The sequence below is a fragment of the Heterocephalus glaber genome, unplaced genomic scaffold (assembly GCF_053883595.1).
Source record: "Heterocephalus glaber isolate CG9 unplaced genomic scaffold, H.glaber_assembly_v1.0 deba00001781, whole genome shotgun sequence".
Taxonomy (NCBI): Eukaryota; Metazoa; Chordata; class Mammalia; order Rodentia; family Bathyergidae; genus Heterocephalus; species Heterocephalus glaber.
In genome coordinates, this window is record NW_028258467.1 from 6,014,470 (window position 1) to 6,041,785 (window position 27,316).

Here is a 27,316-nt window from a genome sequence, read left to right on the forward strand (position 1 = left end):
CAAGCTCTGACCAGGGCAACAGTCACTACTTGGCCAGGACTGCCAGAGTGCCCTCTTCTAAAGAAGACACCATATCGGGAGTTTGTGTTGGCTCCCTGACCTTAACATGGGTGACTAAGCCCACAGTGATGCATGTCTGTAACCCCAGCTGAGGCACAGGGAGGTTGTGACAGGCACTCGGAGAGACTGAGGCAGAAGGATCTCGAGTTCCAGTCCAGCCTGGGCAACTTAGTGAGACCCTGCCTCAAAATCAAAAAAATTTAAAAAAGGACTGGGGATGTATTTCGGTGCAAAGGCCCTGGGTTTAATTCTCAGTACCACAAAAACAAAATCCACAGGTGACCAACTCAAATTCTAGGAAATACAGTTAGGACCAACTGAAACCCTGCCATCAGTGTGTGGGCCAGACCAGCAGCAATAGCATCTTGGGCTTGCTGGAAACGCAGGCGCTTGGCCACACCCAGACCACTGCCTGCGTTTTACCACCTGGAAGTGACCTGTGTGGAAAAACACTGGCCCACCTGCTAGGACCGGCTCTCAAGTCCTCTCAAGTCGGCACTCTCACGGCCCCTGGTGACTCCTTTTAGTATCAATTTATTCAAGTGATAGAAAAATCCTCTTGCAGCAGGAAGACAAAACAGCAGGTCTGTAAACAGGGCGGCAGCATCCCTCCCACCTACCCTTCTCATGAAGAGCTTCCCATGATACCAAGACAATTCTAGTCGGCAAATCGGTGATGAGGTCAGCATGATGTGGCCAGAAGGGGAGACCCGTACCTTAACTTACCCCTGTGCGCCGGGGGGGGCGGGGGCTGGGATCTGCTCATCATGATTCCATCAGTGAGTTCAGTTCGCTAGCGCCTCTTCCCAGGAGACTGGGGACTCTTTGGCAGCAGTGCAGGTCCCCCTGGGGGACAGGTCTCTGAGCAGCAGATACAGGCAGGTGGCGAAGCAGGTGTGGTCTCTCTGGGACACTGTATTGCTGTATTGCTGGGGTGGCACATGCCACAGCAGACAGACAAGTGGGGGCTGGGGCACAAGTGCCACTGGGAGCTTGGCTGGAGTGCTGGGGGCAGAGGCCACCAGCAGGGTCCCCATCAGTGGCTCTGGACCCTCCCTTGCAGAAGCTGGACGGTGAAGACATGAGCCTTTGCACAGGTCATCAGGCAGCTCAGGGCTCAGTCCTTGAAGGGGTGGTGGGTGTTCCCAGGCTGCTCCTTCTCGGTGGCCAGGAGCTCACCATTCATTTCCTGCAGTGGGTGGTACACGTAGTCCCCGTCCAGGTGCCGGTTCCTCTCTGCCCTGGAGCCCAGCAGCAAGTATACATTGGCCGCAGTGCTGAGCAGCAACAGGAACACCAAGGTCAGGGTGAGGGCCAGCCAGGTGGTCCTGGGGACAAAGAGAGACCCAATGGGGTTTGGGGGCCAGGCTCAGGGCTTGGGAGCATGGCAGGTGGGGCTCAAGTGGGGCCTAGAGCATGCTGAAGACACATGCAGGGAGCAGCAGGGACAGTTTCTATATGGGCCACCTTCCCCTGATATCTCAAGACAAGCCATTAAAAAAAAATTGTGACTGATTTTCAGATCTTGCTAATCTATTTTAAATGTTAAATTATGTGAGCCAGATAAACCACAGCTGTGCATCTACCCCAGCGGGCTCTGTTTCCATCCTGTGCTCTGGGGAATGCCTGACCATCATGGTTGGGCTCTGGGAGCTCCGCCTTGTCCCAGCCCTGGTGTGTGTTTTCAGACAGTGCATCCAGTTTTCATGAAAGGTCCAGGCCCCTCAGGAATTCATGGCTGGTCCAGCCTCCTCCAGACTCACTGGGGCAGCACCCCGGGGCTCCCTCTAGGACAGGGCCAGGGAGCCTGGCATTTGTACACACATCACCTCCAGAATCAGAGAGGGGCCCAGGCACAGGGACTGGGCTGCTGGAGGGGAGAACCACCAGCTCAGAGGTTCTCAAAGTGAAGTACCTCGCCCAGGAGTCGCAACTTTGCCTGGGATGGTGTTAGAAATGCAATTCTGGATCTACCCCAGACCTCAGGAGGCAGCAGCTCTGGGGATGGGGTCTCTTCCAATAATCCCTCCGGGAGATCAAGCTTGAGACCTCCTGTGCTGAAAACAAAGCAACCAGGAGCACCAAGCCTGAGCGCTCAGAGGTATCACAAGGAGGAGTCTCTCAGAACTTGGAGTCTGTAGTGGGTCTGAGCCAAGAAAAGGAGTCACTAGTCTGAGGCCAGGGAGCCAAGTCCATGGCCTTGTTCCTTGGCTCCCACTGGGGTTCTGGACCCTCTCCTCAGCTTTCTGCACTGTCAGGAGGCTGCCAGCCTCAGCTGAGACTGTCTCCATACTTACTATGGAGAAATATCACCTATGTGCCCAGATGACACTTTCTGACCTCACACAGCCCTGGACAGATCTGCCTCCCACCACAGCACCCACCTGGTGAAAAAGGAGAGCTCTCCTGCCCTTGGGGTAACCTCTGATGGCTGCAGACACTGCTTCACTGCAAGACATCAGAGACAGGCTGCAGGGCTGAACAAGGTAGGGGGTCATCTTCCCTGTCCCCAAGGTCCCAAGGGGCCCTGTACCTTGGGAGGTGCTGCAGTTCCCCGTCTGGGGGTCACAGGGACAATGGTGCTCACACTGGCAAGGCCTCTGGCAGCCTGGCCCATACCAGCCAAGGGGACACTCTGCAGAGGGGAGACAGGAAGACAGAGGTCAAGGCCGTTCTCTGAAGGAAGGGTGGCCCCCAGCAGTGTGCAGAGCTGGACTGAAGGAGAAGCCCCTGCTCCCCTAGGCGGGATCCTGACCGAGACTGGTCCAGCAATAGCGTCTGCGCAAGTGTTATTAAGTCAAGGATTTCAAGATGACACCATCCTGCATTCAGGCTTCAGAGCCTCACTGATGACCTGAAGTCTTTATGAGAGGAAAGGAGGAGAAACAGGAGGGAAGAGGAGAAGGAGAGAAGAGAAAAGAGAGAAAGAAAAAACACATATGGGGAGGTGGCTGAGACTGGAGGATACCATGCAAGCCTCAGAATCCAGGGGAGCTGCTTCCAGGCACAAGTCTGCTTTTCTGGGGCTGTGAGGGGAAGCATGGGCGCCCTACTCACGCTCTTTGACTTGTGGCCCCAGAACTGCAAGAGGACATTTCTGTGGTTCTGGCCACCCACTGTGTGGAATGCGATACAGCAGCCACAGGAAACAGAAAGAGATTTTTTTCTTGCAGTATTTGACCCCAGGGCCTTCACAATAAGCTACATCCCCAGCCTTTTTAAAATTTTGAGACAGGGTCTTACTAGGTTGCTAAACTGCCCGGAATGGACTCAAACTAGCAGTCCTCCTGCCTCAGCCTCCCACAGAGCTCGGATTCCGGTTGTGGGCCACCACACACCCTCATGAAGAGATTCACATGTGAATAAGAGTAAGAGACAAGAGCAACTTTCCAACCGGAAGGTGGGACACAGGTGGCCCAAGAGCTTGGAGTCACTAGGAACTGCCGGGACTGGGAGGGGCAGCAGGGGCTCTCACCTTCGCTGCAGTTGGACCCCATCCATCCAGTGTTGCAGCGGCAGCCAGCTGCCAAGACAAGAGCAGGAGGCTGGTGAGGATGGGCAGGGCAGGAGGAGGGACCATCGGCCCCAGCAGCACTCACCCTCTGTGCACAGCCCATGGCCACTGCAGTTGGCCGGGCCGCAGTCCAGCTCGCTGCAGGCAGCGCCCCGCCAGAAGTGCCCCTCACACTTGCAGTGGCCCTCCACGCATGTCCCATGGCCACTGCAGTCGGGCGGCTGGCAGCGAGGCTCATGCACACACACCACGGTGGACACGTGGCGGGGACAGCGCCACATGTTGTCCTGGCTGGGGGGGGGGATGCAGTGTGTGAGGAGAGGCTGCGGTGCTGACCCCTTAACCCCCACTGCAGGCCTTGAGGGGTGGTCCTTCCTACCCCACTCTCCATTCTTACTCCTCAGCCCTTTCACAAGCTCCTCCACTCCCTACCCTTCCTCCCACCCCAGGACCTCTGCATATACAGTACTGTGCTCTCTGCCTGGAAGGCGATCCCATCCCCACCCAGCTGACTCATGCTTCAATCTCAGCTCTTATTTCACAGTCTTCAGGGAGGTGTTTCCTGACCAATTGGCCTTTGTTTATAGGTGTGGGCAGTACAGAGAACAGGGACTTCAGCTCTTTTATTCAATCCTGAATACCCAGGGCTTGGTGCATTCTAGGGGCTCAATATTGCTCAGCTGGAGGCAGGCCTAGATGTTGACCTTCCCAAGGAGGCTCAGCTGTGCTTACCAGTGATCTGAGGGGTAACTGGCCAAGGTCCCATTGAGCACAAACGTGGCAGAGCCGCCCCCGTCCAGGTTGATGGCATTGACCACATCCTGTCTCAGCAGGAACTCCGCCATCTCCCACAGGTTGATGCTGTGGCACAAGTGCAGTGCTGTTGAGTGCCCCCACTTCTGGCTTATCTTAGACTAAAGGGCACCCCCAGCTGTCCTGTCCTAATCCCCCAAAGGTGAGCACAGGAGACCTCGCTCCTATGACCTTGCTGTTATGTGGTACAGGTGTCCTAAAGGGGAGAGGATGAGGAGTTCTGGAAGTGGGGCAGACTCTTTTTATGGGGAGGCCAGGGCAGCTCCGTGGGAACATTCCCGAGGGACAGTGGGTCAGAAGGGTACCGTCATGGCACAATATGGGACTCAGCTCAGCCCCAGAGGCCTCTGTCCCCAGAACTCACCCTCGCTGCTCCGTCTGTCCATCTGCATGGAAGAGCACCAGCTGCCCATCACGGTCATGGCCCACGGCTGTCCTGGCCGACATCACATTCACAAACTTGCTGAAGGAACCTGAGGGAGGTGCAGCCTGGCTGCCAATCTGGCCTTTGGGGGTCCCGGGGATCTGCCTCTCATTTCTCACCGCACATCACTCCCCACCTCCCAGTCCAGGCCACCTGGGTTCTGCCCTGGATGCACAACAGCCTCCTCACTGGTCTCCATGCCTCCCCGCTGCCCTGTGCCAGCCAGGCCCCCACCTCGGCAGCCAGAGGGCTTGGTGTACACCAAGTGACATCAGCCTCGAGTGGAAACCCTCTAACAGACAAAATCCACAGTCCTTGTGTGACCTCCTGGCCTCATCCTGCCTCAAGGCCTTTATACTTTCTGTTCCCTCTGGCTGGGAACTATACTTCCCCCGAGCTCTTCCCATGGCTTGTTCCTTCTGATCCAAGGTCACCTCCTCATGAGGCACTTCCTGACTATCTACCCTACAACAGCCAGTATTCTGTATCACAGTGTTTCTCAACATCAGTGTCCATGAGTCACTGAGGGGGCTCAGCCAGGCATGGTGGTGCCTGTAATCTCAGCACTCTGGGAGGCTAAAGGAGGGGCAATGAAAGTTTGAGCTGAGACTGGGCAATTTAGTGAGACTCTGTCTCGAAAAAAAAAAAGAATTACCTAGGGGGTTCCTTAAAACACTTTTGGCCTCTCTTCATGGGATTTTAGTGCTGTAGGTCTGAGATAGGTGGGCTCATGGTTCTGCATTTGTAACAAGCTCCTGGCAACGATGAGGCTGTTGCCCCATGAACATTTTACAGAGCTTCTTTGTTCCCTTGCCTGCAACTCCTGTCCCCTATCTGTTCCTTTTCCCCTTTTTCTTAGCATTTGTCAATTCTTTTCAGATTATACAACTATGTCCCTTCTTCTACCCCACATAAGACTTATCTGGCTTCCCAGTGCCCAGAACAGTGCTAAGTGCAAACCACCTGCTCAGTAAACACCTGTCCAGTGCCTTAAAAACAGCATCCCCCACTGCCTGGTTCCTGTTGCTGCCAGTCTCCCCTCTCCCGCACCTGTCTCCTGTGTCTCATCGCACTCGGCGGCCTGGCTCTCGTTGATGTAGATGCTCCCATTTCGAATCAGCCAAACAACCCCGCTCAGCAGCTGCACAAATGGATTCTCAGTGTCCAGCACCTCCTCCTCAGACAGGTACCTGGACCCGGGGAGGGTGAGAGGCTCACTCACCTGCACGGGCAGTTGGGAGTCCTGGGCTCCTTCCTTCCTCCCATCTCAGCCTGGCTTGCTCACCCTCCTCCTCTCCTAGGAAGCTGCCTAGGCCTGCAGCTCAGGGCAGCTGTGGTGCTCTGCTGCTCTTGGGAATCTCCCTGTCATCAGAGCAGGGTAACAAGACTAATGCTAGACAGGGCTCTGACAGTATCCCTCTGTACACAAACCTTTGCAAACAGCCTGTACTTCATTTACTAAAACAATGCATTCCGCATTCCCCACAGATCGCAGGCCCATACACAGTCCTCAATTTCCAGGCGGACACTCCCTTGAAAGCATTTCATGTCTCCTAAGGCCTCTTTGCTTCTCTAACCCCATCACTCCCCCACACTCAGGGTTGGAGCAAGCTGCTAATTAGTCAATCCTGTCACTTTCTGATAATCTGCTCCTTCCCTGGGTCCCTTCCACACACTAAGGCTTCCTGAACCTCTGAGCCTTTGTGCCTGCTGTTCCTTCTGCCTGGAGTCCTTTCTCTAGTTCCCCAGTCTTCGGGACTGCTCAATTTTTAGTGTCAAAGGTCACCTTCTCAGAGGGGCCTGTTTCTCACCACTCAACCTGAATCAGCTCTATTTATAGTTGGTTGGCCTTGATCACTGCTTTGCTGAACACACAATCTGAACTTACTTTATTACCAGTGTTTACTTGGCTTTTATTTACTTTTCCTACTAATGGGAGAGATTCCTTAGGGTAACCTGTGAGTGCTTGTTCTAGGTCACCTCACCAAGACACAGAGCAAGCGCTCAGTGACACAGGGTGATTAATAACGTCTGCAGCGTAGGTACCATATTACTATCCCCATTCTGCAGATGAGGAAGCAGAGGCTGCTCGGTTAAGTGACTTGAATGCGATGGCATGGCCACAACGCAAAACTCAGGCCCTGTTCCCTCGACTGCCACGGGGCTCCCTGCCTCCTCACCCGGTAACCAGGGTCCCGTCGCGGCGGATCCCGAACTGCGCGTTCTGCAGCCCCCCGGAGCTGCTCACCCGCCGCCCGTCGCTCACCACGTTCCCCAGGCACTCGCCCGTATTCATGCGGAAGAAGCCGCCGTTCTGGGCTACTTGGCAGGCGGGCCCCCGCGCCGTCTCCTCCACGGTGGCCCGGCGCTTCTGCGAGCAGCCTCCGGGGCTGCCGGGTTCCAGCACCGAGAAGGTGCGCAAGGGCGCGGCGGCCCGGGTCAGGTGGCCGGACACCGCGCGCCCCCCGAAATGTGACACAAAGGTCCGCACCACCGGGCGGCCGGCTCCGGGGGTTGTGAGATGCTGGGGCCAGCTCTCGTGCTTCAGGCTGCCCGTACGCACCGGGGTGCAGTCCCGGGCCGGGCGCAGGCGCGCGCGAGGGTAGGGCAGCAGCAGATCGTCGTCGCGGGAGGCCCTGCGGGGACCGGATGGCCGTGAGCTTGGGTGGCTGTGCCAGGGAGCCCGGAGAGCAGGGGTACCCCAAACCAGGTTCACCCCTTGGAAGCTGCACTCACCCCTCCCCGATGCCGCCGGACGCTTCCTCGAGGAAGCCCAGCAGCGCAAGCAGAAAGAGAAGTCCAAGCCTCGTGGGGGCCGCCATGTTGGAGTTGGGCCTTCGGTCACGTGGGTCCTTCTCACGTGACTCCATACCCTTTCTTGGCCGCCTTCACCACCCACAGCTGTAGCGAGATCACTCATCCAAATATTTGCGGGGAAATTTCTGGAGGTCCAAGGGCTGGTTGGAGGGAACTTTATCTTGATGTAATTTCAAACTTACAGAAAATTGCAACGGTAGAACTCTCTTGTTCTTCTTACTCATATTTACCAATTGTTTGCACTTGCCTTAGCATTTGTACTTTATGAATAATCGGTTTTTTTTTTCTTGAACCGATTGCAGCCTAGTGCAGACTTGCCCCTTTACCTCAGTACTTCAGGGTGATCTTCTGAAGACAGGGCTATTTTCTTACATAACCACAGGACAAGTAAATTACTATCATAGACCTTTAAGTTAGGTAGAAATTAACAGGCAGTCAGAGGGGGACTGAGTCCTAGAAGGAGTGAGTGCAGGAGATGAGACACCAAAATTGAGGCTGGAGACGAATTGGAAGAAGAGAGCTAGGCCTGCAGGCCTCCCAAGAGATAGACAGTAGCTTGAGACTGTATTGTAATCAGCACCGCCTGATCCAGTGAGCCTAGATAAGATGTCAGATGCATAGGTGCGTGACTAAAACACCCGGACCCAGACTTCTATCCCTTCCCCAAAATGCCTTTGATCTTTCTACATTAGAAGTTACAGATAAGTTAAAATTAGCATTGCCCACTATATACCCTTGTTATGTGTCTAGCTTCCCTATTAGATCAATATTGGCTAAGCTACTATGCTTTAACCTAATAGATTGGCTTCAGCTTGGCCCAGAGTGGTCTCATATGTGGTCATTTTGTGTATAAAAACACCCAAAGGGCCTCAGCGGCAACCCACTTTGGTGACTCCTGTCTCTCAGGAGCTTTCTTCTCAGTAAACTTTTTCTTACTCTTAACCTTCTTTATCCTCATATCCATTTTTCAGTTACTGAGAGACATGAACTCTGCACATCTGATAAGAGGTTCGGAGCCACTTCCCTGTGACATCAGGACACTTTATTGACAATAGTTGTATTATCTAATCCATAGTTCAGCTTCAGATTTTGCCAGTTGTCCCTATAATGTCCTTTATATCTGTCACCTCGCCACCAATTCAGCATCCCATCCAGCAGTAGGATTTAGTTGTCATGTCTCTTTGGTCTCCCTTAACCTGGAGCACTTCCTCAGGCTTTGTCTTTTGTAATCTTGAGGTTTTAAAAGAGAGACAGGCCTGTCAATTTATGAGACTTTCTGCAAAATGGAAACATGGAGATACTCACTAAAAACAGAACAAGAAATGAAACTAGAGCCAGGCATGGTGGTGTAAACCTGTAATCCAGCTACTCAAGAGGCTGAAATACAGGATCACAAGTTCAAGGATAGACTGGGCAATTTAGCAAGACCATGTCTCAAAAAATAAAAAAAGGCTGGTGATATAACTCAGAGCAAAGGCCCTGGGCTCAATTCCTAGTACTGTAAAAACAAAAACACATAAACAAAACAGAAACCCGAAACCCAAAATGGCTATTAAGAATTTCAAGGTGATAAGACCAGAGGATTAAAGCAAGCCCAGGACCTCTCCGAACCTGCCCCCTCTGGACCCTGGCCCTTCTGAACGAGCCCACAAATCTGGCCCCAAGCACAGGAGCCACTTTATTTTGTAGCATGTGCTTCCATCTTCCTTTGAGATGCTGCTTTTCCTCAGGCCCCTCATCCTGGGGCAGTGTCCAGGGTTTGAGTATTGGTGCTATGCACAGGCCACCCCAGGAGCCATTGCAGTCTGGTTGGCTGTTGGTACCACAGGGATGCCGGCCAGGCCGGGACCTTTCTGTCTGCAGGCAGCACTGCTAGTGCTTCCATCCAGGCCTCAGTGAGAGCACCTGATTCTTTGAGTCAGTGTGTGATCAGGGTCAGTCTGCTGGTTTGGATAGTGTCCTTCCCTTCTAAAGGCATGTCCTTCCCAGAACTTCAGAGTGTGACCTTATTTGAATACTGGATGTTTGTGGACCTAATTAGTTAAGATGAGGGCACACTGGAGAATGGATCCTAAGTCCTCCCTGACTGGTGTCTTCTTGAGAAGAGACAGGGATACATGTAGAGGAAGAAACCTGGCCATATGAAGAGGTATGGCAGAGCCTCAAGTGATGTAGCCACAAGAAAGCAATGGCTAAAATTGCTGGCAACCACCAGAGGCTACAAGAGAGGTACGGAACAGAGTATTTGTGATCTCCCCTCTTCTTCTGGAGATTGATGCATTTTTCTCAAGCTTTCAGAGAGAGAAAGCATGACCCTGCTGACCCTTTGAGTTTGGTAACTAAGATAATTAGGGACCTCAAATGGGTCCTGTCTTAGTTACGTTCTCATCACTGAGACACAATACCTGCCACCAACAGCTCTGAGGAGGAAAAGTTTATTTTGATTGGTAGTTTTCAGTTCAGAGCTGGCTGGCTCCAAGGCAGGGTGGAATGGCAGAAGTCATGGCAGAGGAGAAACAGCTCATGACGTGGCAGTGGGAAACAGAGAGAGATCAAGGGAGAAGGGAGAGAGATTTACTTTCCAGGCCATGTTCCTCCAACCAAGCTCCAAATCTCAATGTCACATTTAGGTATAAAGTCATCACCAGACTAATCCATTGGTGACTCTCACACCCCCATGATCCAATCACTTCCCACCTATGATTAAAGAGGGTTTAAGGGGACATCTAGATATAAACCATAAGAGTTCCCCAAGAATGGCTGTGATCCCTGAACTAACTATAATTTACTTCACAGTTTTTCTCTTTCTTTTATTCTCTTTCTTTTTTTTTTTTTTTTTTTTGGTACCAGGGATTGAACTCAGGACCTTGCACTTGCAAGGCAGGTGCAGTGCCACTGAGCTAAATCCCCGGCCCCCATAATTTACTTCAATTAACCACATTCAAAGTGACTCTCTGGCCTGACACAACTATATTGATTTGTTGGAATCATACCTTTCTGATCTTTGTATCTGGGCTGCTCAAAATAATCAGCAAACAAGCCCAGAGCAGCTGTCAATATCTCCGCCTCCAAAAGTCCTCTTTCTTCTCTCAAGGTTTACTAGGAGGCACAGGATTGGTCAGTCAGAGATGAGCTCTGCCTTTGGTTTTCTCCCTGCTTTGATGTCCACTCATCCTTTGCCCAGTTGCTCTAAGCTCATAACAGCTGGCATGGAAATCTTCCTTTTGTTGTGAACAGCCCAAATTCACAGTTCTAGCCAAAGCAGCTCACTGAGCCAGGGGCTTCCCTTCACTCACACCTGCTCTTCAGCCTGGAACACTTCTGTCCCCTCTTAGTATCCTCATCCACATTGTGCCAGTGTTTGTTCAATGGAATGAGCACCTCACCCCTGCTCTGTGCTGATGAAACAGAGCTGAAGTGGACAAACAGGTCCCCAGTCTCACGGAGCTTCAGTTTTCATGGAGAGACAGACATAGAACAGGTGTGTGGTGAGGGCAAGAGGCAAGGGAGCACGACATACAGAATGAGGTTATGGGCCTGGCAGTGGAGGACTCTCCAAGCCTTGAGGACTGCGGCAGCAGAACAGAAAGAAGGTCCCATGTGGGGACATGGGCCCAGAGCCTGCAGATGGGAGGAGCTGGACAGGAGCAGCAGGAAGATGGGCATGAGGCAGGGGACCTTTCTGAAGCCCTGGTTCTCACCTCTTTGGCTGTCCTGCCCAGAAGAAACTTGGTTCTCAAATAGGGACACCAGTTTGTTCTGGAGTCTGGAAAGCCAAAGTTGCTTTTATAAAGCCTTTCTTAGGAATTATTACAGGATCCGTGTCTTTGGTCTGTGTTGCATGGCATCAATTATATAAAGGGCTATGTTGGTATTTATCCCAGAACCTGGCTTTGAGGTTTTGACAGGCGGGGAATTCTGTAATATGCTCCATGTTTGGCAGGTGGCCCTCAGGTTCAGTTGAGCACATCAGGGGCCCCTCAATGTGTGAACTTGGTATGTGTGAAGGTGCCAGCTGGCCAAAGCAGACACCTGCTAAGACTTGGACCTTTTCTGTTCTTTTTTTTTTTCAATACTGAGGGTTGAACCTAGGGGCTTCATGCTGAACTACATCACCAGCCCTTTAAAAATTTTTTTATTTTGATACAGGGTCTCACTAAGTTGCCAGGCTGGCCTCAAACTTGCAGTCCTCCTGCTTCAGCCTCCAAGAGCTTGGGGGTTATAAGTACATGCCTCCACACTCAGTTTAGGATTCCCTTTTCTTGAAAGTGACTTGTACACACAGGTTCTCCTGTAGCACTGCCTGCCCTGGTTTGGTAACTTAAGCCTTCTGCAATGCATTGGCTCAGGCTTCAGTGACTAATCCATCCCCAAGTCAGGAAGGATGGGGGTGGGGTAATTCTCCCCTAATCCCTTTATAGTCAGCTGACTTCTCACAAAGTGCGTGTCTGTCTCAGTAAATTCCTGCTTGTGAAGTAATTCAAAAGAAATCCTTGAAGCATCTCGAGTGCAAGTGGGTATTAAATTCTACCTCCTGGTTCCCCAGAGAAAACAGCAACCTCAGAAGCAAGTCTAACCTGTCAGCAGACTCCAGAAACATCCTCTGGGCCTGACAATTTAAGAGCAATTGTAGGAAAGTGTGTCCAAGGGATCACAGGGAGGATTAGACAGAGGAGACCACCTTTCAGATGAGAGATTTAGAAGACCCACTGCCCACATCCACACTTCGGTTGTCCAGCTGGGCACAGAGGCACAAGTAACACTTTAATTCACACTGAGAGGTACAACTCAGTGAGCGGAGGTACAACTCATCGCAGGTGAGCTGCAGCGGTTGTCCACCTGGAGGCAAAGCAGGGCCATGTCCTCACAGTCCTTCCCACCTGGTTCTCTACCCTGCAGCCTGGTTTTGACCCTTGTTTGCATGCCCCATCATAGCACCACAGACAACAGCTGGACCCATGAGAAGTTTCTGGAAGGTCTTTTCCCAAATGCTGAACTACCATTCAGATGCCTTCACGCTGAAGAACGGTGAGCTGGGAATTCAAGAACCCCAAGGAGCCAGCTGCCCTTCCTGCTGCTTTGGGATATGCCCTTATATGTGACATTAGCAGCTTGGGACTCATTATGTGAAAGATGCTGCAAACATAACCCTCACAGCAGTGGAGGTAATGCTGAGGTTGGTGCTGTTTTCTCTGAGTTACTGAGGAGGAAATGAGTTACTGGGAAGTCAGTGACTATGCCCAAGGACACAGTGGTGGGGTCTCGATCCAGGCACTCTGAGCACAGAGCCACATCACTAACTACTATATTATACTGCCTCTCTAAGATGATGTGACCATGACGTGTTGTGACATCATGGCCTCTTCACAGCCTGTGCTGTCTCTCCCAGTCCTCTTGGGTCCCAGCTCATGACTCAGTCTGTTCTTCTCAGAAACACTTGCTTCCCCCACTGGCCTTTGCAGTAGCTGACATCAGAACAAACAGCCTTTAAGGCTGTGTGTGGGTGCTGTGGTTTGAAAGTCCCTTCCAAAACTCATGTTGCAATTCAATTGCTGCTGTAACAATGTAAAGAGGTGGGATCTGGCCAGGTGCAGTGGTGCACATCTGGAATCCCAGCTACTTGGGAGGCTGAAGCAGGAGGATCACAAGTTTGAGACCAGCCTGGGCAACTTAAGGGAACTCTGTCTGAAAACAAAGGGAGACTGGAGATTTAGCTCATTGGTGGATCATCCTTGGGTTTGATCCTCAGTATGAAGGGGGAAAAGGAAGGAAGTGAGACCTGAGAGAAGTGATTGGGTCACAGGGGCTGGCATCTTCTGAACAGATTCATGTCATTATCTCTGGAGTGGGTTGGTTATCATGACAGCAGATCTGGTATAAGGTTAGTCCCTTTTGCCCTCCCTCTGTTTCTTGAATGCTCACTCTTCCTTCCATCATGGCACAAAGGCTCACGCCAGATGCTGTGCTCTTTCTTGGTCTTCCTGGTCTCCAGAACCAGCTGTGCAGACTGCACTGTTGACTGCTGCTGCTTGTAGAGGAACAGTGGTGTTCTGTTATAGATGGCGAAAGCAGACTAAGACAGTGGGTCTTTAGAAAGTGTGTCGAGTGGGATTAGGGGCTTGAAACAGAGACAGAAGTTGTCCAAGGTCACCCAAGGGCTGAGAAATGAGACCCAACTCCTGACTGACTGTGTGCTATGTGCATTCATTCATCCGCTCACCCCAGCCCCTCCCAGCCACCCTTTGGACCCTGTCTGCTTGGGGTCTCCAAACAGCCTGATGCAGTGACGTAGGGTGGCCTGCTGGCCTCTTTCGTCCTTGGCTCCTCCTCAGGATGTGACCTGGGCCCCAGAACCTAAGGAAGAAGATCTAAAGGGGCAGCAGTCATGGAGCCTTGTGACAATGTGGACGGATGACGCTCTCCATGCACCAAAGGCTGATCTGCCAGGATGTAGAGGAAGCCGCCCAGGGCCGCAACTGCTGTGGCAGTGCTGTGGCTGGAACAGCCATCTGGTGGGGAGGAGGAAGAACCCAATGAGTGCCACTTCAGCCCCTTCTTCCAAACAACCTATCCTATCCATCGTGTAGAAGATGCTTTTCCAGTGTCATCAGGCCAACCTGCCCAGTGCCATGTGGGTGCTTCGGTGCCATGTGAGGACCCCGTTTGTTGGAATCATTTATCAAAGGATGTTGGATGCCTGCTCTCTGAACTGGCTGTTCCACTCCCCCACCCCCGTGTCTACAATATGCTCTTTTACTTTTTATTAATAAAAAATGGAAACTAGTGTCTTTTCACCCTTCCTTATCCCTGCCTGACCATCTCTCTCCCTTTCTTCTACATGATTCCTTTCCTTCCCCATGTAACCATGTCCCACTCTTGGTTTCTCTGGATTTTGGGCCAACTGTGCAACATCTCATCATAGCAGGACACTTGGGGGCACAAGGGACACTATTCCTCACGGCTCCAGACAGCAGGTGTAAATCAGGGCAGCCGGCGATCACCAGGCGGCACGGCCCCCGGGACTGTCTATACCACTTGCCCATCAGTTCTTCTCTGCCTTTCCTTGCTCCAGATGCTGCACATGGACCCCTCCCTCCATAGTGTACTTCCAGGGCACCTTGGCTGAGGCATGTGGCAAGGGTTGTCCAACAGGAGGCACTGCCAGATGAGAGAAGAAGCAAGGCTCTGCTCACCCGTTCCCCCAGTGCCTCCTGCAGGGTCAACTTCTGGGCTTCCCATTTTTTTCTGTGCTCTTCCAACCCCCTAAGGCCCATTCCCTACATTAAATTCCCTCTGTGAAGTTCTGATGCAGATTCTAGTCCATGACCTGACTCTGAGCAAGCAGGGCTATCTCTGCACTGCTCCACTCCTGGCTGAAACTTCTATGCTTCTCTGAGACGAGCTCTCTGAACAGAGTCCTCTGTCCCTCTGAACTGTCTGAGAGGACTCTTCCCTCTATCCCCCAAACAGGAAGGCCCTGGGACACTATCCTTCAGCAAGAGGGGCTTTTCCTTCATGGTGGTCACCTGTTCAGAAGAGAAGAAACAGAGCCAGACCTTGGCTTTCAAAGGTGTCTTGGTTTCATGCCAAGAAGCCCCCTCACCTTTTGTGGTGCTGGGGATTGAACTCAGGGCCATTGCACTGAGCTACATCTCCAGTCCTTTTAATTTTGAGTCACAGTCTCCCTAAGTCACCCAGGCTGAGCTGGAGCTCATAGTTCTCCTGCCTCAGCCTCCTAGAGTGCTGAGATCACCGGCCCCAATTCCCCTGGGCATTTTTGTTACCTGTGAATTGTTTTTCTCGCCTCTTGACTCTTCTGAGAGCATGCTGTTGGTACAGACGGTCTGCATGTCTGACTTCATCCCCAGCAGCTGGAGAAGACCAAAAGGTGAACTCGTGATCTTTAAGCGGTGCTTGATACATCTGTTCCCCTCCTGACACCACAAGTGATGCAGATTTTCTTTGAGAAACTGAAGCTATTCCAGAAGTTTCTTCCCACATCTGCCTGCAGTTCCTTCTGTGTGGCTTAAATTTGTCATCTGCTCCTGGTTTTTCAGATCGTGTTCCCAAACCACCCCTACCAGAGGTGCTGGATGGGGGTGGAATGGAGGAGGATACAAGTCCCTGCCCCACCTCATCCCCTCTCTGGAGGTCTGACTGGCCTGAGACTCTTCATTTCGCAGACTGTTCTCAAAACTACTGCGTTTGCTTCTTTGAGGATCCAAGTGTCCTACTGAGGACCCCAGCATTCATTTTCAGGGAGCCTGCCTTCCTCCAGGCATGGGGCTGGTGGTGTCACGTGCGCTGTCTGTTCCCTATCACACTGGGGATAGTGGCTACAATTATGCTCGTCTAACTATTGGTGGGGAAACTGAGGCCCAGACAGTGAAATGACTTACTCCAAAGATGACCAACTGGCAAGGGTCTTGTGGCTGGCATCCTGCACCTCTCCACCTTCAACGTCACCTCCCTGTACCTTCCCTCAGGCCTGACTTTCCCCACAGCACAGACACTGTCTGGTGCTTTAGTAGGTGCTGAGTTGAAGGAATGAATTTGTTAATGCAGTTGTAGGGGCTCTCATATTCTGACAGGACTGCCTCCCATTCTGAAAAACATTGGCTCCAAAAGCTCTGAGCCCATTCCTACTGTGTGTGTGTGTGTGTGTGTGTGTGTGTGTGTGTGTGTACAGGTGCATGTGCATGCATGTATGTACTGCACATCTCTCTTAGCACTTTGTACCAGTGCATTCTCCCTCCTCCCCAGCCAGGGCAGAAGCACAGCTTACCAGGCACTCCGAAGCATCCTTCCTGTGGCTTCTGCCAGCTGAGAATGGCCTCCAGCCACCGGCATTTATAGAAGTCAGAGAAGCCGCCAATTCCGCAGAACATGACTGGAAGCAAATGCAGGGGACCGTCATAGGCCTGCCATCCCTGGCCTACCTCCTCCCCTCTCTGGGCCCACCATAGTGCCACGTGCCTTCTCCTGCCTGGGGCTGGAAGGAGCCTCCACCTTAGCAACTGGGGATCCCAGGCTCTGTCCTGCCCCCCACTTAGGCCTCTCCTCAAGGAAAGGAGCAGCCCTCATGGGCTCTCTTTCTGCATCATCTCTAAGGCTGTGGGGGTCTGTTTGCCAGTCAGCTTGTTAGTCTGTCCAGAACTTCATCACCGGATCAGCCTTTGGGGACACAGTCACACAGTGACAGGTAAATATAGGATGCTCAGTTACATTTGAGTTTCTGATAAGCAACAAATACAATTTTAGTGCAAGCATATCTCATGCTAAGCATATACATTATACAGGATGTAGTTATATGAAGATTTTATTCATTACTTATCTGAAGTTCAGATTCAACTGAGCACCCTGTAGTTTTACTTGCTTAATCCGGCAACCCCGCCTGTGGGTTTGTGTGTTTGCCCCAATTATGAACACCCTGCTGCTTCGTCCCAAGGTCAGAAGCTCAGGCGCACTGTTTTCCATGAAGAGGTCCTGGATGGGGTAGGCATATCTGATGGCTTCAGCTCTCTGGTTCAAGTCCATCATGTTGGCACAGAAGATGCTGATGTAGTGCTGGCTCTGGCTGAACAGTCCCTTTGTGCATCCTTTCTGGGGGACAAACATCCAGAGACAAGGGACTTGGTGTGCAGGAAAATGTACACTCTGTTGCAGAGAGCCCTGTAGTCTGAGACAGTCCTGCAGGGGCTATGTTGGGGCAGGTCTCTCCTTCCCCAGGAGTTCTTCCTTGTCACACTGCCAGCTTGTTCCATTACTGGGGGTCACGAAGAGTTGGGTTCAAGTTCTGACTTGGTATGACCTGGGCCCAGCTCTGCAACTGCCTGCTGTGAACACTGCGTCTCATTGTGAGCTAACCCTGCTCTGGCTTCAGTGCTACTCAAAGTGCAGGCTTCAGACCTGGCTAGTTACTATCCATGATGGAAAAGAAGAACGAGCATTGAGAACAGGATTTAGAAACTTCTGCAGCAATGGTCAGAGTAACCTTTGACCTGTTGAAGGTAATAAACATAATAATTCAGCTTGTAATTTGGTTCTTATTACATTTACAAAAATGCTGGTCTGTTGCAGCTTTCAAGGAAATAGTAATTTTAAAAATCCCATCAAACAAAGGATTTCTAGGCTCTGAATAAGATTTTTGGACTAGAGCCCAAGTTTTTGGTATAAATAAAAATACATGAGGTGATCAAAATTTATGGTGAATGTTTAAATTTAAAAAATTTTAGCACTGTGGCACCATGCCTACCTGACAAGCACAATGAGTTTGATCCCCAGTACTGGGGAAAAAAATAAATTAAAAAATTTTTATTACAATAAAAGACACATTACTGGGTCGGGGATTTAGCTCAGTGGTTCCGCTGCTTGCCTCGAAAGCACAAGGTCCTGAGTTCAATCCCTGGTACCGCCCCCCCCCCCCCAAAGAGGAAAAAGACACATTGCTATGAATTCCCCTCAAAAGACTCCTCCTTCGTTCCAACACACTTATCCCGCTGTTTTTCCCACTTTCTGAAGCAGTTCTGGGAGCTCTTTATTGTGAGTGTCTTTACATGGTGTGACCAGAAGTATGACGGATGCAGCTGCCGAGTGCCATCCAAGGGAAAGGCGGGCTTATGAAAACATGACCATGTGTCTTCATTCCTCTTATTTACCAGATCTGGTACTGTGCAACTCTGGATCTTCTCCAAAGTCAAAATGACCATGAAAGGTCAATGTTTTGAATCAATTCAGTACATTGAGAAACCCACAACAGTGCAACTAAAGACAAGAGAGAGGACTTCTGGATCTGCTTCAGAAAGTGGTAAGAATGATGGGCTGTGTTTGGAACAAAGGGGAGTATTTTGAGGGGTATAATGGTGATGTGTCTTATATTGTAGTACATTAAAAAATTTAGACATTTACCATGTACTTCAATTACACCTTGTACACATAATTTAGTTCATAATTTGGTTGTTTGTTATAGTTACAAAAATATTGGTCTGTCTCACCAAATAAATAGCAATTTGAAAATTCTGTCAAGCAAAAGATTTCTGATCTCTGAATAGCTTTGGGATCCACAACTTTAAAACCTGCCCCTCCTTTCGCCTAACAAGTTCAATTTGTTTTTGTTTTTTTAATGAGGCTGAAACAAGTAAGTGAATATAAAGCTTAGTGTCTTCCACATTTCAAACTGTTACTTTGTGTCATTTTACCATAGAAGTTATCACCCCAAGAACAGCAAGGACACCCAGGCTGCTGCTTCTCCCTTCCTTCTCCCCAATTCCTCTGTCCCAACTGTCTTCATCTAAGGGCAGCCCTGCTGTCACTACCATCACTGCCGCTTGGCTTGGTCTCCTACAGGTGGCTACCAGCCAAATTTGTTCAAGTTCTTTTATATTCATCTGAGGTTTGCTGAGCTCTTCTTCCTGCTTCCTCTGTTTTATTCTCTCTCTCTTCCTCACTGTCTCAAGTTTTTCCAATGCCTACCATCCAGTTCAGCTTGCTGAGTTATCTGGCCAGTCCAACAGAATCCCTAATCTTACCTCCCCTCATTTGCAACTTAATCAGCTCAATTAATTATACAGAATTTTCTCTCACTTTTCCCTCTTGATGGCTGAAGCACAACTACAAAATACCACTTGATTTCCTGGTGTGCAGCAGACAGAAGTATGCTGCCAGGAATCTCCCTACCTTCCCCTGTCCTTCCTACCCGGCACTCACCATTCTGGCCCAGAGGAAGAAAAGCAGCTGGTGGGATAGGTAGTAGCCGGAGCAGCCAGGCTTGGTCATGAGGGTCCTGCAGAAGTCTGACAGCCCACAAGGCTGGCTGCTGGTGTTCCTGGGGGAAGCCATGCCAGGCTGTTGAGGGTGGTGCTCCAGGCCCAGCCTATCTGCCCAGTTTGTGATCCATCCCTCCCTACGGCATAGGTTCCAGGTGTAGGTATTCTTTCTGGGAGGCTGAGGCAGGAGGATCACTGTGAATTCGAGGCCAGCCTATACTACATAGTGAGTTCAAGGCTAGCCTGAACTACACAGTGAGACACTGTCTCCAAACAAACACACACACACACACACACACACACACACACACACACACACACACACACACAGTTTGAGCCCAGCCTGTGCAACTCAGCAGCTTATTGAGACCCTATCTTAAAATAAAAAAATAAAAAATAAAAAGGACTAGGGAGGTAGCTCAGTGCAAAGGCCCCGAGTTCAATCCCCAGTATTGCAAAACAAAACAAAACAAAACAAAAACAGATGTCTTGTGAACTGATTTGCTAAATCAGCACCCCTAGGTCTGGGGAGATGACCCTGGAGCTGTCCTGAGCTTGGGAAGCCATAAGGGGCCCAGACTCAAAAGTCATCTTTCCCACCACTGCCCTAAACGGCAGACTCTGAACCCAGACAGCTTGGGGGGCTGGGCCCCACATGCGCATTCCTCTTGTGACAAACCTCTCCCATAAACAGGAGTTCAGCAGGGAGGTCCCTCACTGGAGCACAGCCCCCTGGCAGCCCAGCTGTGGTCTGGCCCAGACTCTTCTCTGAAGGGTGGAGAAGACCTGCTGCCCATTCCTCCCTAGGCCCTGCATTGGGCTGCCCTGGCCTTGCTCCAAGCCCACCCAGCTGCAGATAAAGGGGAGGAATAAACTGGGCTCAGCCCTGCTTTCCTGGACTCACAGCCCCGCTGGGAGACAGGGCTATATGACAGATGTCATGTATGTATGTCATGCCTGTAATGATAGGGCCGTATGACAGATGTATGACGTCTGTATGACAGATGTTGGGGGGGGTGGTTCTGGGGGCAGTATGGCCCAGGGGAGTGAGTTACCTACCACACAGTCTTAGGGGTGAATGGGGATGGGATGGGATGGGCCAGGTGGGAGGGGAAAGGCTTTGCTTGGGGTGGGGATAGTGCCTTTGAGAGTTCTCCGAGGCCCCAGACGCTGGATCTGACTGGTCTGGGGTCCTGGAAGGGCTGCAGGAGCTGGGGCTTTGTCCTGGAGCCAGGGCAAGTTGAGGGAGCTTTGAGCTGGGGAGCAGTTCAGATAAGACTGGAATGGGGTGGGAGAGCACAGCCGGGTGCCTGCCGAGAAGCTGTGCTGAGGAGCTGGTGCACAGACCCCTGGAGGCAGCCCTGCGGGCTTAGAGAACAAGCACGGCAGGACGCTGGTGGAGAAAACAATTTGGGGTTCCAGTAAGCCAAGAAGTCTGGCATACCCTGTTCCCAACAGCAGCACCAGGCATGAGTCGCTGCTGTCCTCTGAGAAGGAGTCCTGCAGCTTGGGCCAGGGGTAGACTAGGGAGGCGTTGGTCTGCGTCCAGGTGCGGGGTAGCTTCCAAAACCCGGGCTGCAGGCTGGGCTGGAACTCTGGCAGGGGGGAAAGCAGCTGGTGTGGGGGAAGGGCGAGAAATGACCTGGAGCTGTGGTGACCCCAGGGCAGGGGAGTTCCCCTAACCGGCCAAGGAACTTCCCCACCCCACACCCCACCCTGGCTGCCCTGCCCAGCCTCCAGCCCAACCTCTTGGGTGGTGGTGGTGGGGACTGAAACACTCCAGAAATTCCTCTCTTAAAGTAAAAAACAAACAAAAATCAGGACAGTTTTTCCCTAGTCAGTAGGGATGGTGATGAGACAGGCTGTTACTACATCTGCTGCATCCCATGGAAACTTGAGACCCATGCGAGGGACTGAAGACCCCTCGGGTTCTGTTTCACAGTGCAGCGCTCCCAACATAGATGCTTGGCAAGCGGCTTCTTACTCTACCGGTCCCATTCGATTGTAGGATGGGACAGTCCTCACTTCTGGGTGTGTAGGGGTCAGATGAGGGTGGAGACCTCTGCTGCAGAGGAGGAGGAAGGACAGGGTGGGTCACCGAGGTGGGGCTGTAGTCTGAGAATAAGGTGTGCAGTAGCTCATGACCCCCACATGTCTGTTGTGAACCCCAGGGACAGGCCTAGAGCCTTGTGAGGTGCTGCTGTTCTATATATCCCAATCCAGGGCAGGATTATAGGGTAGGATCTCCTGTAGGGTCCCTTGAGGGTGGTGAGATGGACGCTCGGCATTACGAGGCACAGGAGAGATGCTGGCATGATGCTAAGGTTTGCTGTGCAATGGGGTGACTTGCCTTTTAGATACACCACCCTCAGGAAGGGCCAGGGCAGATCTATCCCTATGGTCCAGGAAGAAGGCCCCCTATCGATAGGTGGTGGGAGACATCCTGCTTGTCCCTTGGTGTGCGTGGGATAGGTCATTGCGATTGGAGTCAGGGTGACCAGCATTCCAGGGTGTAGCTTGCTGGGCTGGCAGGAGACAGGTGTGGACCCTCCCACTCTGCCTCACTCTAGGAGTCTTCAGTGACTCCCCCAGATGCGGTCTTCCTGAAGCAATGCCCCCCGCCCCAGGGTTACCTCGTAGGTACTCAGGATCACTGAGATTCAGGTAGGCGATGGAGCTGTGGAGGAGAGGGGCCACCTTGTCAGCCAGGTGCCCAGCACGCAGACTCAGTGGCTGCAGCAGGGGGTCCAATGCCCATGCCTCCTGTGCACCTCGGAGCTGCACTGGGGGAGCAGAGGTTGTCATTCACCAGCTGCCTGGCCAAGAGCTCTTCAGCTCTCCCTGAACGGGCCTGGGGAGGATTCCCTGAGCTGACTGGAAACCAGGCCTTTGAGGGTCAGTACTTCCCCGACCTGGCTTTGTAAGGATTAAATGAGCTGATGGGTGAAGATTTAGCATTACCCATTGCACAAAGCAAGCCCTTGAGAAGGTGTGGCCCTCAGTATTAACTGCAGAGATTTGGGCTCTGGAGGATGAGGGAGGGCTTCAGGGCTGCTAGAGGCAGCTGGAGGAACCCTTTGCTCTTGGTGTCAGTGGCCACTCATCTACCACTGAAAGCATTTGTATAGGTCCCTGAAAGTACTGTGGGTTGGAGACTCGGTGTCTGCCGTTCCCAGCTGGGAAGTTCGCTCTGGGGGATTGTGATTGTTAATCATTTCTAGAGGAGTTTGATGTAGGGCTGGGTTAAGTGAAGGGGACAGTACTATGCTTCTGGCCTCCCCTAGTCCTGGCCTAGAGCAGAGCAGGCCTGGAAGATGAGGTAAGATTTCGGGGGAGCAGAGATAGGGAGAGGACACAGGGTGGCCACGTGGCTGCAAGGACACAGAGATGCCCACTGCCTAAGCCCAGGCTGATGCCCAGACAGGGTCCCTGACCAGGGCATGGTGATGCATACTTGTAATCCCAGCACTCTGGGAAGCTGAGTCAGGAGGATCACAGTTTGAGACCAGCCTGGGCAATTTAGTAACTTAATGAGGCCTTGTCTCAAAACAACAAATAAAAATGGCTGGGGCTGGAGCTCAGTGTAAAGGCCCTGGGTTTAATCCCCAGTGCCTCACTTTGGTGAGCGTGGCCTTCTGGGAGTGGCTCCTTGAACACGTATGCATGTCCCTGGCCAGGCTTGGCCTGTCTCCAGACTACTCTTTGAGGATCTTACATCTGTCAAGGCTAAACAAACACTGAGCTCTGTTCTCAGAACCTTCAGATGCCTTTGGCTAGCAGTGGAGGAAGCCCAGCAGGAACTCAGGGTTTCCGTGTTGTTCCCAACTACCCTTACACAGGAGGAGCAGCCTTCCCGTAAATACCCACTAAAAGGGCTCTCTCTGCCCCTCATTCATGGTGTGTCAGATGGCAACTCACAAATGGATCACTTTCTTCTAAGAATATAATTTTCAAATCTTTTCTCATGTTGCTTTTAAATCCTTCCTACTTCTAAAACATTTGATAACAGCTGGCTGAGCCCTAAACACCAGGAAACATAGCCCCCTGTTCCCTTTCTTCATAGCCAAAGCAGCCCATTCTGATTCCAGGAGGTTACCAGGTCCCAGGGGTCAGAGAAGGGCAGGGGACATGGCCAAGAACTGGTTTCCCCGGTGGCCAGCTGGGATACAGGCTCACTCACCTTCCAGCACCTGGAACCCCACCACACCATCCAGGTTGATTTCAGGCAGCCGCTCCTCCAGGAATGTGGTGGCTCTCTCCAGTGCAGACAGGATCAGGCCCGAGAGGGTGGCCTTGCCCTCTGTGTTGTCCAGCTGTGACAGTGAGGAGGGCTGCAGTGACAGCGGGGACAGCAGTAGAAGGAGCACCAGCCCTGGCCTGGCCATGACTGACTTTTTGGTCATACTGATCACATCCTGTAGCACTGGGAGCTCTCTGCCAGGAGCCTCGACCCGCCCTCTGCCCATCCCCTCCTCCACGGACCTGGCAGGGCAGAGAGCTCTGGGCAGGGTGGCTGCAGAGGACAGAAGGCTCGGGGGTGGTCATAGCCAGATCAGGCAAGTCCTGGACATGAAGCCCACTGGCTGCCCAGTGGGGAGAGGAACTCACCTGTCCTTCTGGCCCCAGATTCTCCATCATTGACCTGGAAATGTTACTTGCAATTCAGAAATTCAAAAGCCCTGAAAAGCAAAGTCTGTTAGAAAACAAGTTGGGAACAAACTCATTGGTGGCCACACGTCTCTTTGCAAGCTTCTTTGGAGGACCACTGTCCAGTGGAAATAGAATCAAGACACAAAGGTGAGCCATCTGGGCCTTTCAAAACTGTCTACCAGCCACATTTCAAAAAAGCAATGATGACTATAATCCCAGCACTGAGGAAGGCTGAGGCAGGAGGATGACACATTTGAGTCTCACCTGGGCAACTTAGTGAGACCCTGTCTCAAAATAAAAAGTAAAAAGGGCTGGAAGTGTAGCTCAGTGGGAGAATGCCCTAGTGCCACAAAAACAAAAAACCAAAAACCAACCAACCAAACAAGCAGGTGAAATTAAGTATCTTATTTGACCCCAATATACCCAATATCATTCAATAGTAATCAATAGAAAAATGATTATTTTTCACATTACATTGTTTTTTCCCATAGCGTGGGAATAAAACATGATTTTTTGAAATCAGGTGAGCATTATTAGACTTGCAGCACATTTCAGTTCTGACTGGGTGTAGCAGACATCCCTGCCCAGTACTAGCAGGCTATGAGTGGCATTTGCTTCTTGCTTTCCATAATTCAGCTATATTGTTTTACATCAGGAGTCAGACTGAAGCTCTACGTGACTTAAGTGGGCATGTCAGCTGGAGGACTGGGCAAGTATAGCCCCTCTCCCAGTGGCTGCCACGGAAACCTAGGCCCTGGTCTGTGAAGTGGCAGGGCTCTGCTGAGTCACATGCAGCTGAGGTCAGAGTGACCCCAATTAAAACCCTTTCCCCTGAATTATGGCTTCTCACTGACCCAATGGGTTGCTTGTACCGGGTCTCAGTACTTGTTTGTTCTATCCTAGCAAGATAAGCAGTGCTTACTCCCTAACAGCTCTGCCTGGCTCCATCATGCCAGGTGTGCAGCAATATTTTATTAGATGACTTCAAAGCATATCTGTCTCCCTATTCCTTCCCACAGTTGTATTCAATAAATATTGGATGCACTTGGGGGCCTTTGTCTTTATTAACCAGAGCAGCATTGATCAGGTCCGAAGGCCTAGCTTCTCTCTAAATTTTGTTTCCTGTCTTTATTCTTTAATTTGCCTTGTGCTGTAGTGGCTCACTGGAGGCCAGGAGTAGTGCAGGCATTCTGGCAAGGTCCCCTTCCCCATTCCCTATAACTGGGCACATTTCAGGGCTCCTCAGGCAATGCACCTTGACCTGGAAGACCTAGAGCCCTTATTCAGCTCACATAGCAGCAGCACACATCTGTTTTCCACAGAAATTTTAATGCGGATGTCCTATGTGCTGTCCTGAAACTTGCCAGGACTCTTAGGAGTGTGTGCCTTATTGTCTTTCAAAAAATCCAAGAAAACAAAACCAAACCTGATTTCAGAAAGATAAATGGCCCCAAGAGCTTCAGTGAAGAGATACAGATATTTTAGTATATGTGCTGCCGAAGCGAGCACAAGAGATACAGATATTTTTAAAAAAAGAGGTACAGATGAGAGCTGGGCATGATGGTGCACACCTATAATCCCAGCTACCCAGGAGGCTGAGGCAGAAGAACTGAATATTTGAGGCCCGCCTCAGCACTTTAGTGACTTAGTGAGACCTTGTTACAAAACAAAAAATGTAAAAAGGACTGGGGATGTAATTCGGTGGTACAGCATTTGCTTAGCATGTGTAAGACCCTGACTGAGTTCAGTTCCCAGTAAAGAAGGAAAAAAAAAAAGTAAAGAACTGCAGATGTATAATAATAATGAAAATACCACTAAAATGTGTATTTGATGCTCCTTGTGGGCAGGTTAGAATTTCTTAAATGTTTAGTTTCACTATTATCCTTTCCTTTACGCTGGGAGATTTTTAAAAAAATTTCCTCAAACAGTAAAAATAGCAGCCTTATACTGTTGTGGGAAATAGGGAGTTGAAATTACCTTTCAGAGACCAGGAGAAATGGGTAAAATAAGAAAAAGTTTATTGGCTCTGCTTTCCTGCTTCCTTCCCTTGAGCAGTTTCCCTTTTGCCATGCCGTCTTGCCTTGGAGCCAGCTCACCATGGACTAAAACCTCTACAAACTGTGAGCTGAAATAAACTTACCCTCCTTTAAAAAAAAAAAAAAAGGAAAAGTTTATTGCCAGGCAATGGACAGCCTCAGGAAATGAGTCCTTCTAGGCTGACCACGAGTTGAGCAAGTTTCTCCTTTATATACCGTTTACACAGTAAGAAGTTCAAGTTGCGGTTCCACAGCTGTGTGGCAAAACAGCAAGGGACCTTTCCATAGCTTCAAGGTTGGGGGCTTACATAAACAATTTCAAGGCTGTTCTCTTATCTTTCTGGGAACAGGCTGCCCTGTCTGAGGGGAAACGACTGCCCGTGTGTTTTTTTTAAAACAAGGACAAGTTGACACAGGCGGGGTTTTGCGATAGCTCACACAAAGCACAAAGACAACATATTTCTGCTATATTGCTATTTTAAGCTGACATACGTTCATGGACAGATGTGCTACAGTAATTATTCATTCCAAGTTATGTTTGGCAGCTCCTTCCACTTCAATACCATAAAAACCCGCCAATTAAAAGTGTAAAATTTTGCAATGGTTTGTAACACATTCTTTTTGTGTGTGTGTACAGTATTGGGGATTGAATCCCGGGCCCTTTGCACTGAGCTACATCTCCAGCCCTTTTGGATTAAAAAAAAAAGAAAAAAGAAAAAAACAGCTCTGAACAGAGTTTCTCTAAATCACTAAGTTGGAGGGTAGCCTCAAACTTGCAGGCCTCTTGGGTCAGCCTCCCAGAATTCTGGAATCTAGTACATTCTTAAAGTTGGGCAACCATCACTGTCAAATTCCAGAATGTTTCCATCACCTCCAAAAGAAGCCCCATACTCACGGATGGTCAGTCCCCACCCCTTTTCCTAGCAGTGGCACCCACTAATCTACTTTGTGTCAAGCCTTTTCATATAAATGTAATCATATGCAGTATAATTGGAATCATATATATATATATATATTATTTTTTTGCTTTTTTTTCCTTTTTGGTGCTGAGGGTTGAGGTCAAATAGGGTGAGGAGAGCTTGTAACTGACATGGATATCTTTTTAGTAAGATACTGCCTTTCAGTGATGTGTTTTTCAGTTTTATTTTTCCAGAGATAGTATTTACCCCTGAAGCTATTTAGGTGATTTGGATACTGTTCCTGGCTTCTGTGACCTATCTCTGAGCACCTCTGATGC

General features: G+C 50.7%; 3 protein-coding genes across 21 annotated transcripts in view; 1 reads left to right on the plus strand and 2 right to left on the minus strand.

Moving 5' to 3' along the window:
• Positions 1–578: 578 nt before the first annotated feature.
• Nagpa (N-acetylglucosamine-1-phosphodiester alpha-N-acetylglucosaminidase) lies at positions 579–7,860 on the minus strand. 2 transcript variants are annotated; one of them, XM_004864838.4, is made up of 10 exons: positions 7,548–7,860; positions 6,992–7,447; positions 5,862–6,001; positions 4,752–4,860; positions 4,307–4,435; positions 3,660–3,865; positions 3,536–3,583; positions 2,594–2,695; positions 2,445–2,508; positions 579–1,388 (listed from the first exon to the last, which is right to left on the minus strand). In XM_004864838.4, exons 1-10 carry the CDS (start codon positions 7,679–7,681, stop codon positions 1,178–1,180), a joined length of 1,599 nt encoding a protein of 532 aa, XP_004864895.3. In that variant the 5' UTR covers positions 7,682–7,860; the 3' UTR covers positions 579–1,177. The 2 variants fall into 2 exon arrangements, with proteins under 2 accessions (XP_004864895.3, XP_087059137.1); XM_087203011.1 differs by lacking the exon at positions 3,536–3,583.
• Positions 7,861–8,438: 578 nt separating this feature from the next.
• Positions 8,439–26,265, minus strand: CUNH16orf89 (chromosome unknown C16orf89 homolog). 14 transcript variants are annotated; one of them, XM_021244435.2, is made up of 10 exons: positions 26,021–26,265; positions 24,002–24,072; positions 23,574–23,706; positions 22,027–22,176; positions 20,838–21,007; positions 19,335–19,571; positions 17,096–17,231; positions 16,414–16,518; positions 15,413–15,499; positions 13,813–14,137 (listed from the first exon to the last, which is right to left on the minus strand). In XM_021244435.2, the coding sequence occupies exons 2-10, from the start codon at positions 24,029–24,031 to the stop codon at positions 13,983–13,985; spliced, it is 1,203 nt and encodes a 400-aa protein (XP_021100094.2). In that variant the 5' UTR covers positions 24,032–24,072; positions 26,021–26,265; the 3' UTR covers positions 13,813–13,982. The 14 variants fall into 14 exon arrangements, with proteins under 14 accessions (XP_087059140.1, XP_087059141.1, XP_021100094.2 ...); XM_021244433.2 differs by having other exon boundaries at positions 23,574–23,724; XM_021244434.2 differs by having other exon boundaries at positions 23,574–23,724; positions 26,184–26,229.
• The window catches only part of Alg1 (ALG1 chitobiosyldiphosphodolichol beta-mannosyltransferase), a 28,941-nt gene continuing 19,857 nt past the window's right edge, over positions 18,233–27,316 (plus strand). Inside the window, exon 1 of one of the 5 annotated variants that reach the window (XM_021244428.2) lies at positions 18,233–18,435. In XM_021244428.2, the coding sequence (XP_021100087.2) occupies positions 18,330–18,435 (106 nt within the window). In that variant the 5' untranslated portion in view covers positions 18,233–18,329. The remainder of the gene's footprint in view (positions 18,436–27,316) is intronic. The other 4 variants (XM_021244429.2, XM_021244427.2, XM_004864844.4 and 1 more) reach the window with 4 other exon arrangements.

Coding starts and splice junctions, on each gene's coding strand:
- Nagpa (XM_004864838.4), bottom strand. CDS start 7,681: ATGGAGTCACGTGAGAAGGACCCACGTGACCGAAGGCCCAACTCCAAC. Junction 2,509..2,593: donor GAACTGCAGCACCTCCCAAG/GTACAGGGCCCC, acceptor GATGTCTTGCAG/TGAAGCAGTGTCTGCAGCCA. Junction 1,389..2,444: donor GAGCTCTCCTTTTTCACCAG/GTGGGTGCTGTG, acceptor CTTTGTCCCCAG/GACCACCTGGCTGGCCCTCA.
- CUNH16orf89 (XM_021244431.2), bottom strand. CDS start 23,859: ATGGGCAGAGGGCGGGTCGAGGCTCCTGGCAGAGAGCTCCCAGTGCTA. Junction 21,008..22,026: donor TGATCCTGAGTACCTACGAG/GTAACCCTGGGG, acceptor CCCCCACACCAG/CTGCTTTCCCCCCTGCCAGA. Junction 17,232..19,334: donor TCTTCCTCTGGGCCAGAATG/GTGAGTGCCGGG, acceptor TTTGTCCCCCAG/AAAGGATGCACAAAGGGACT.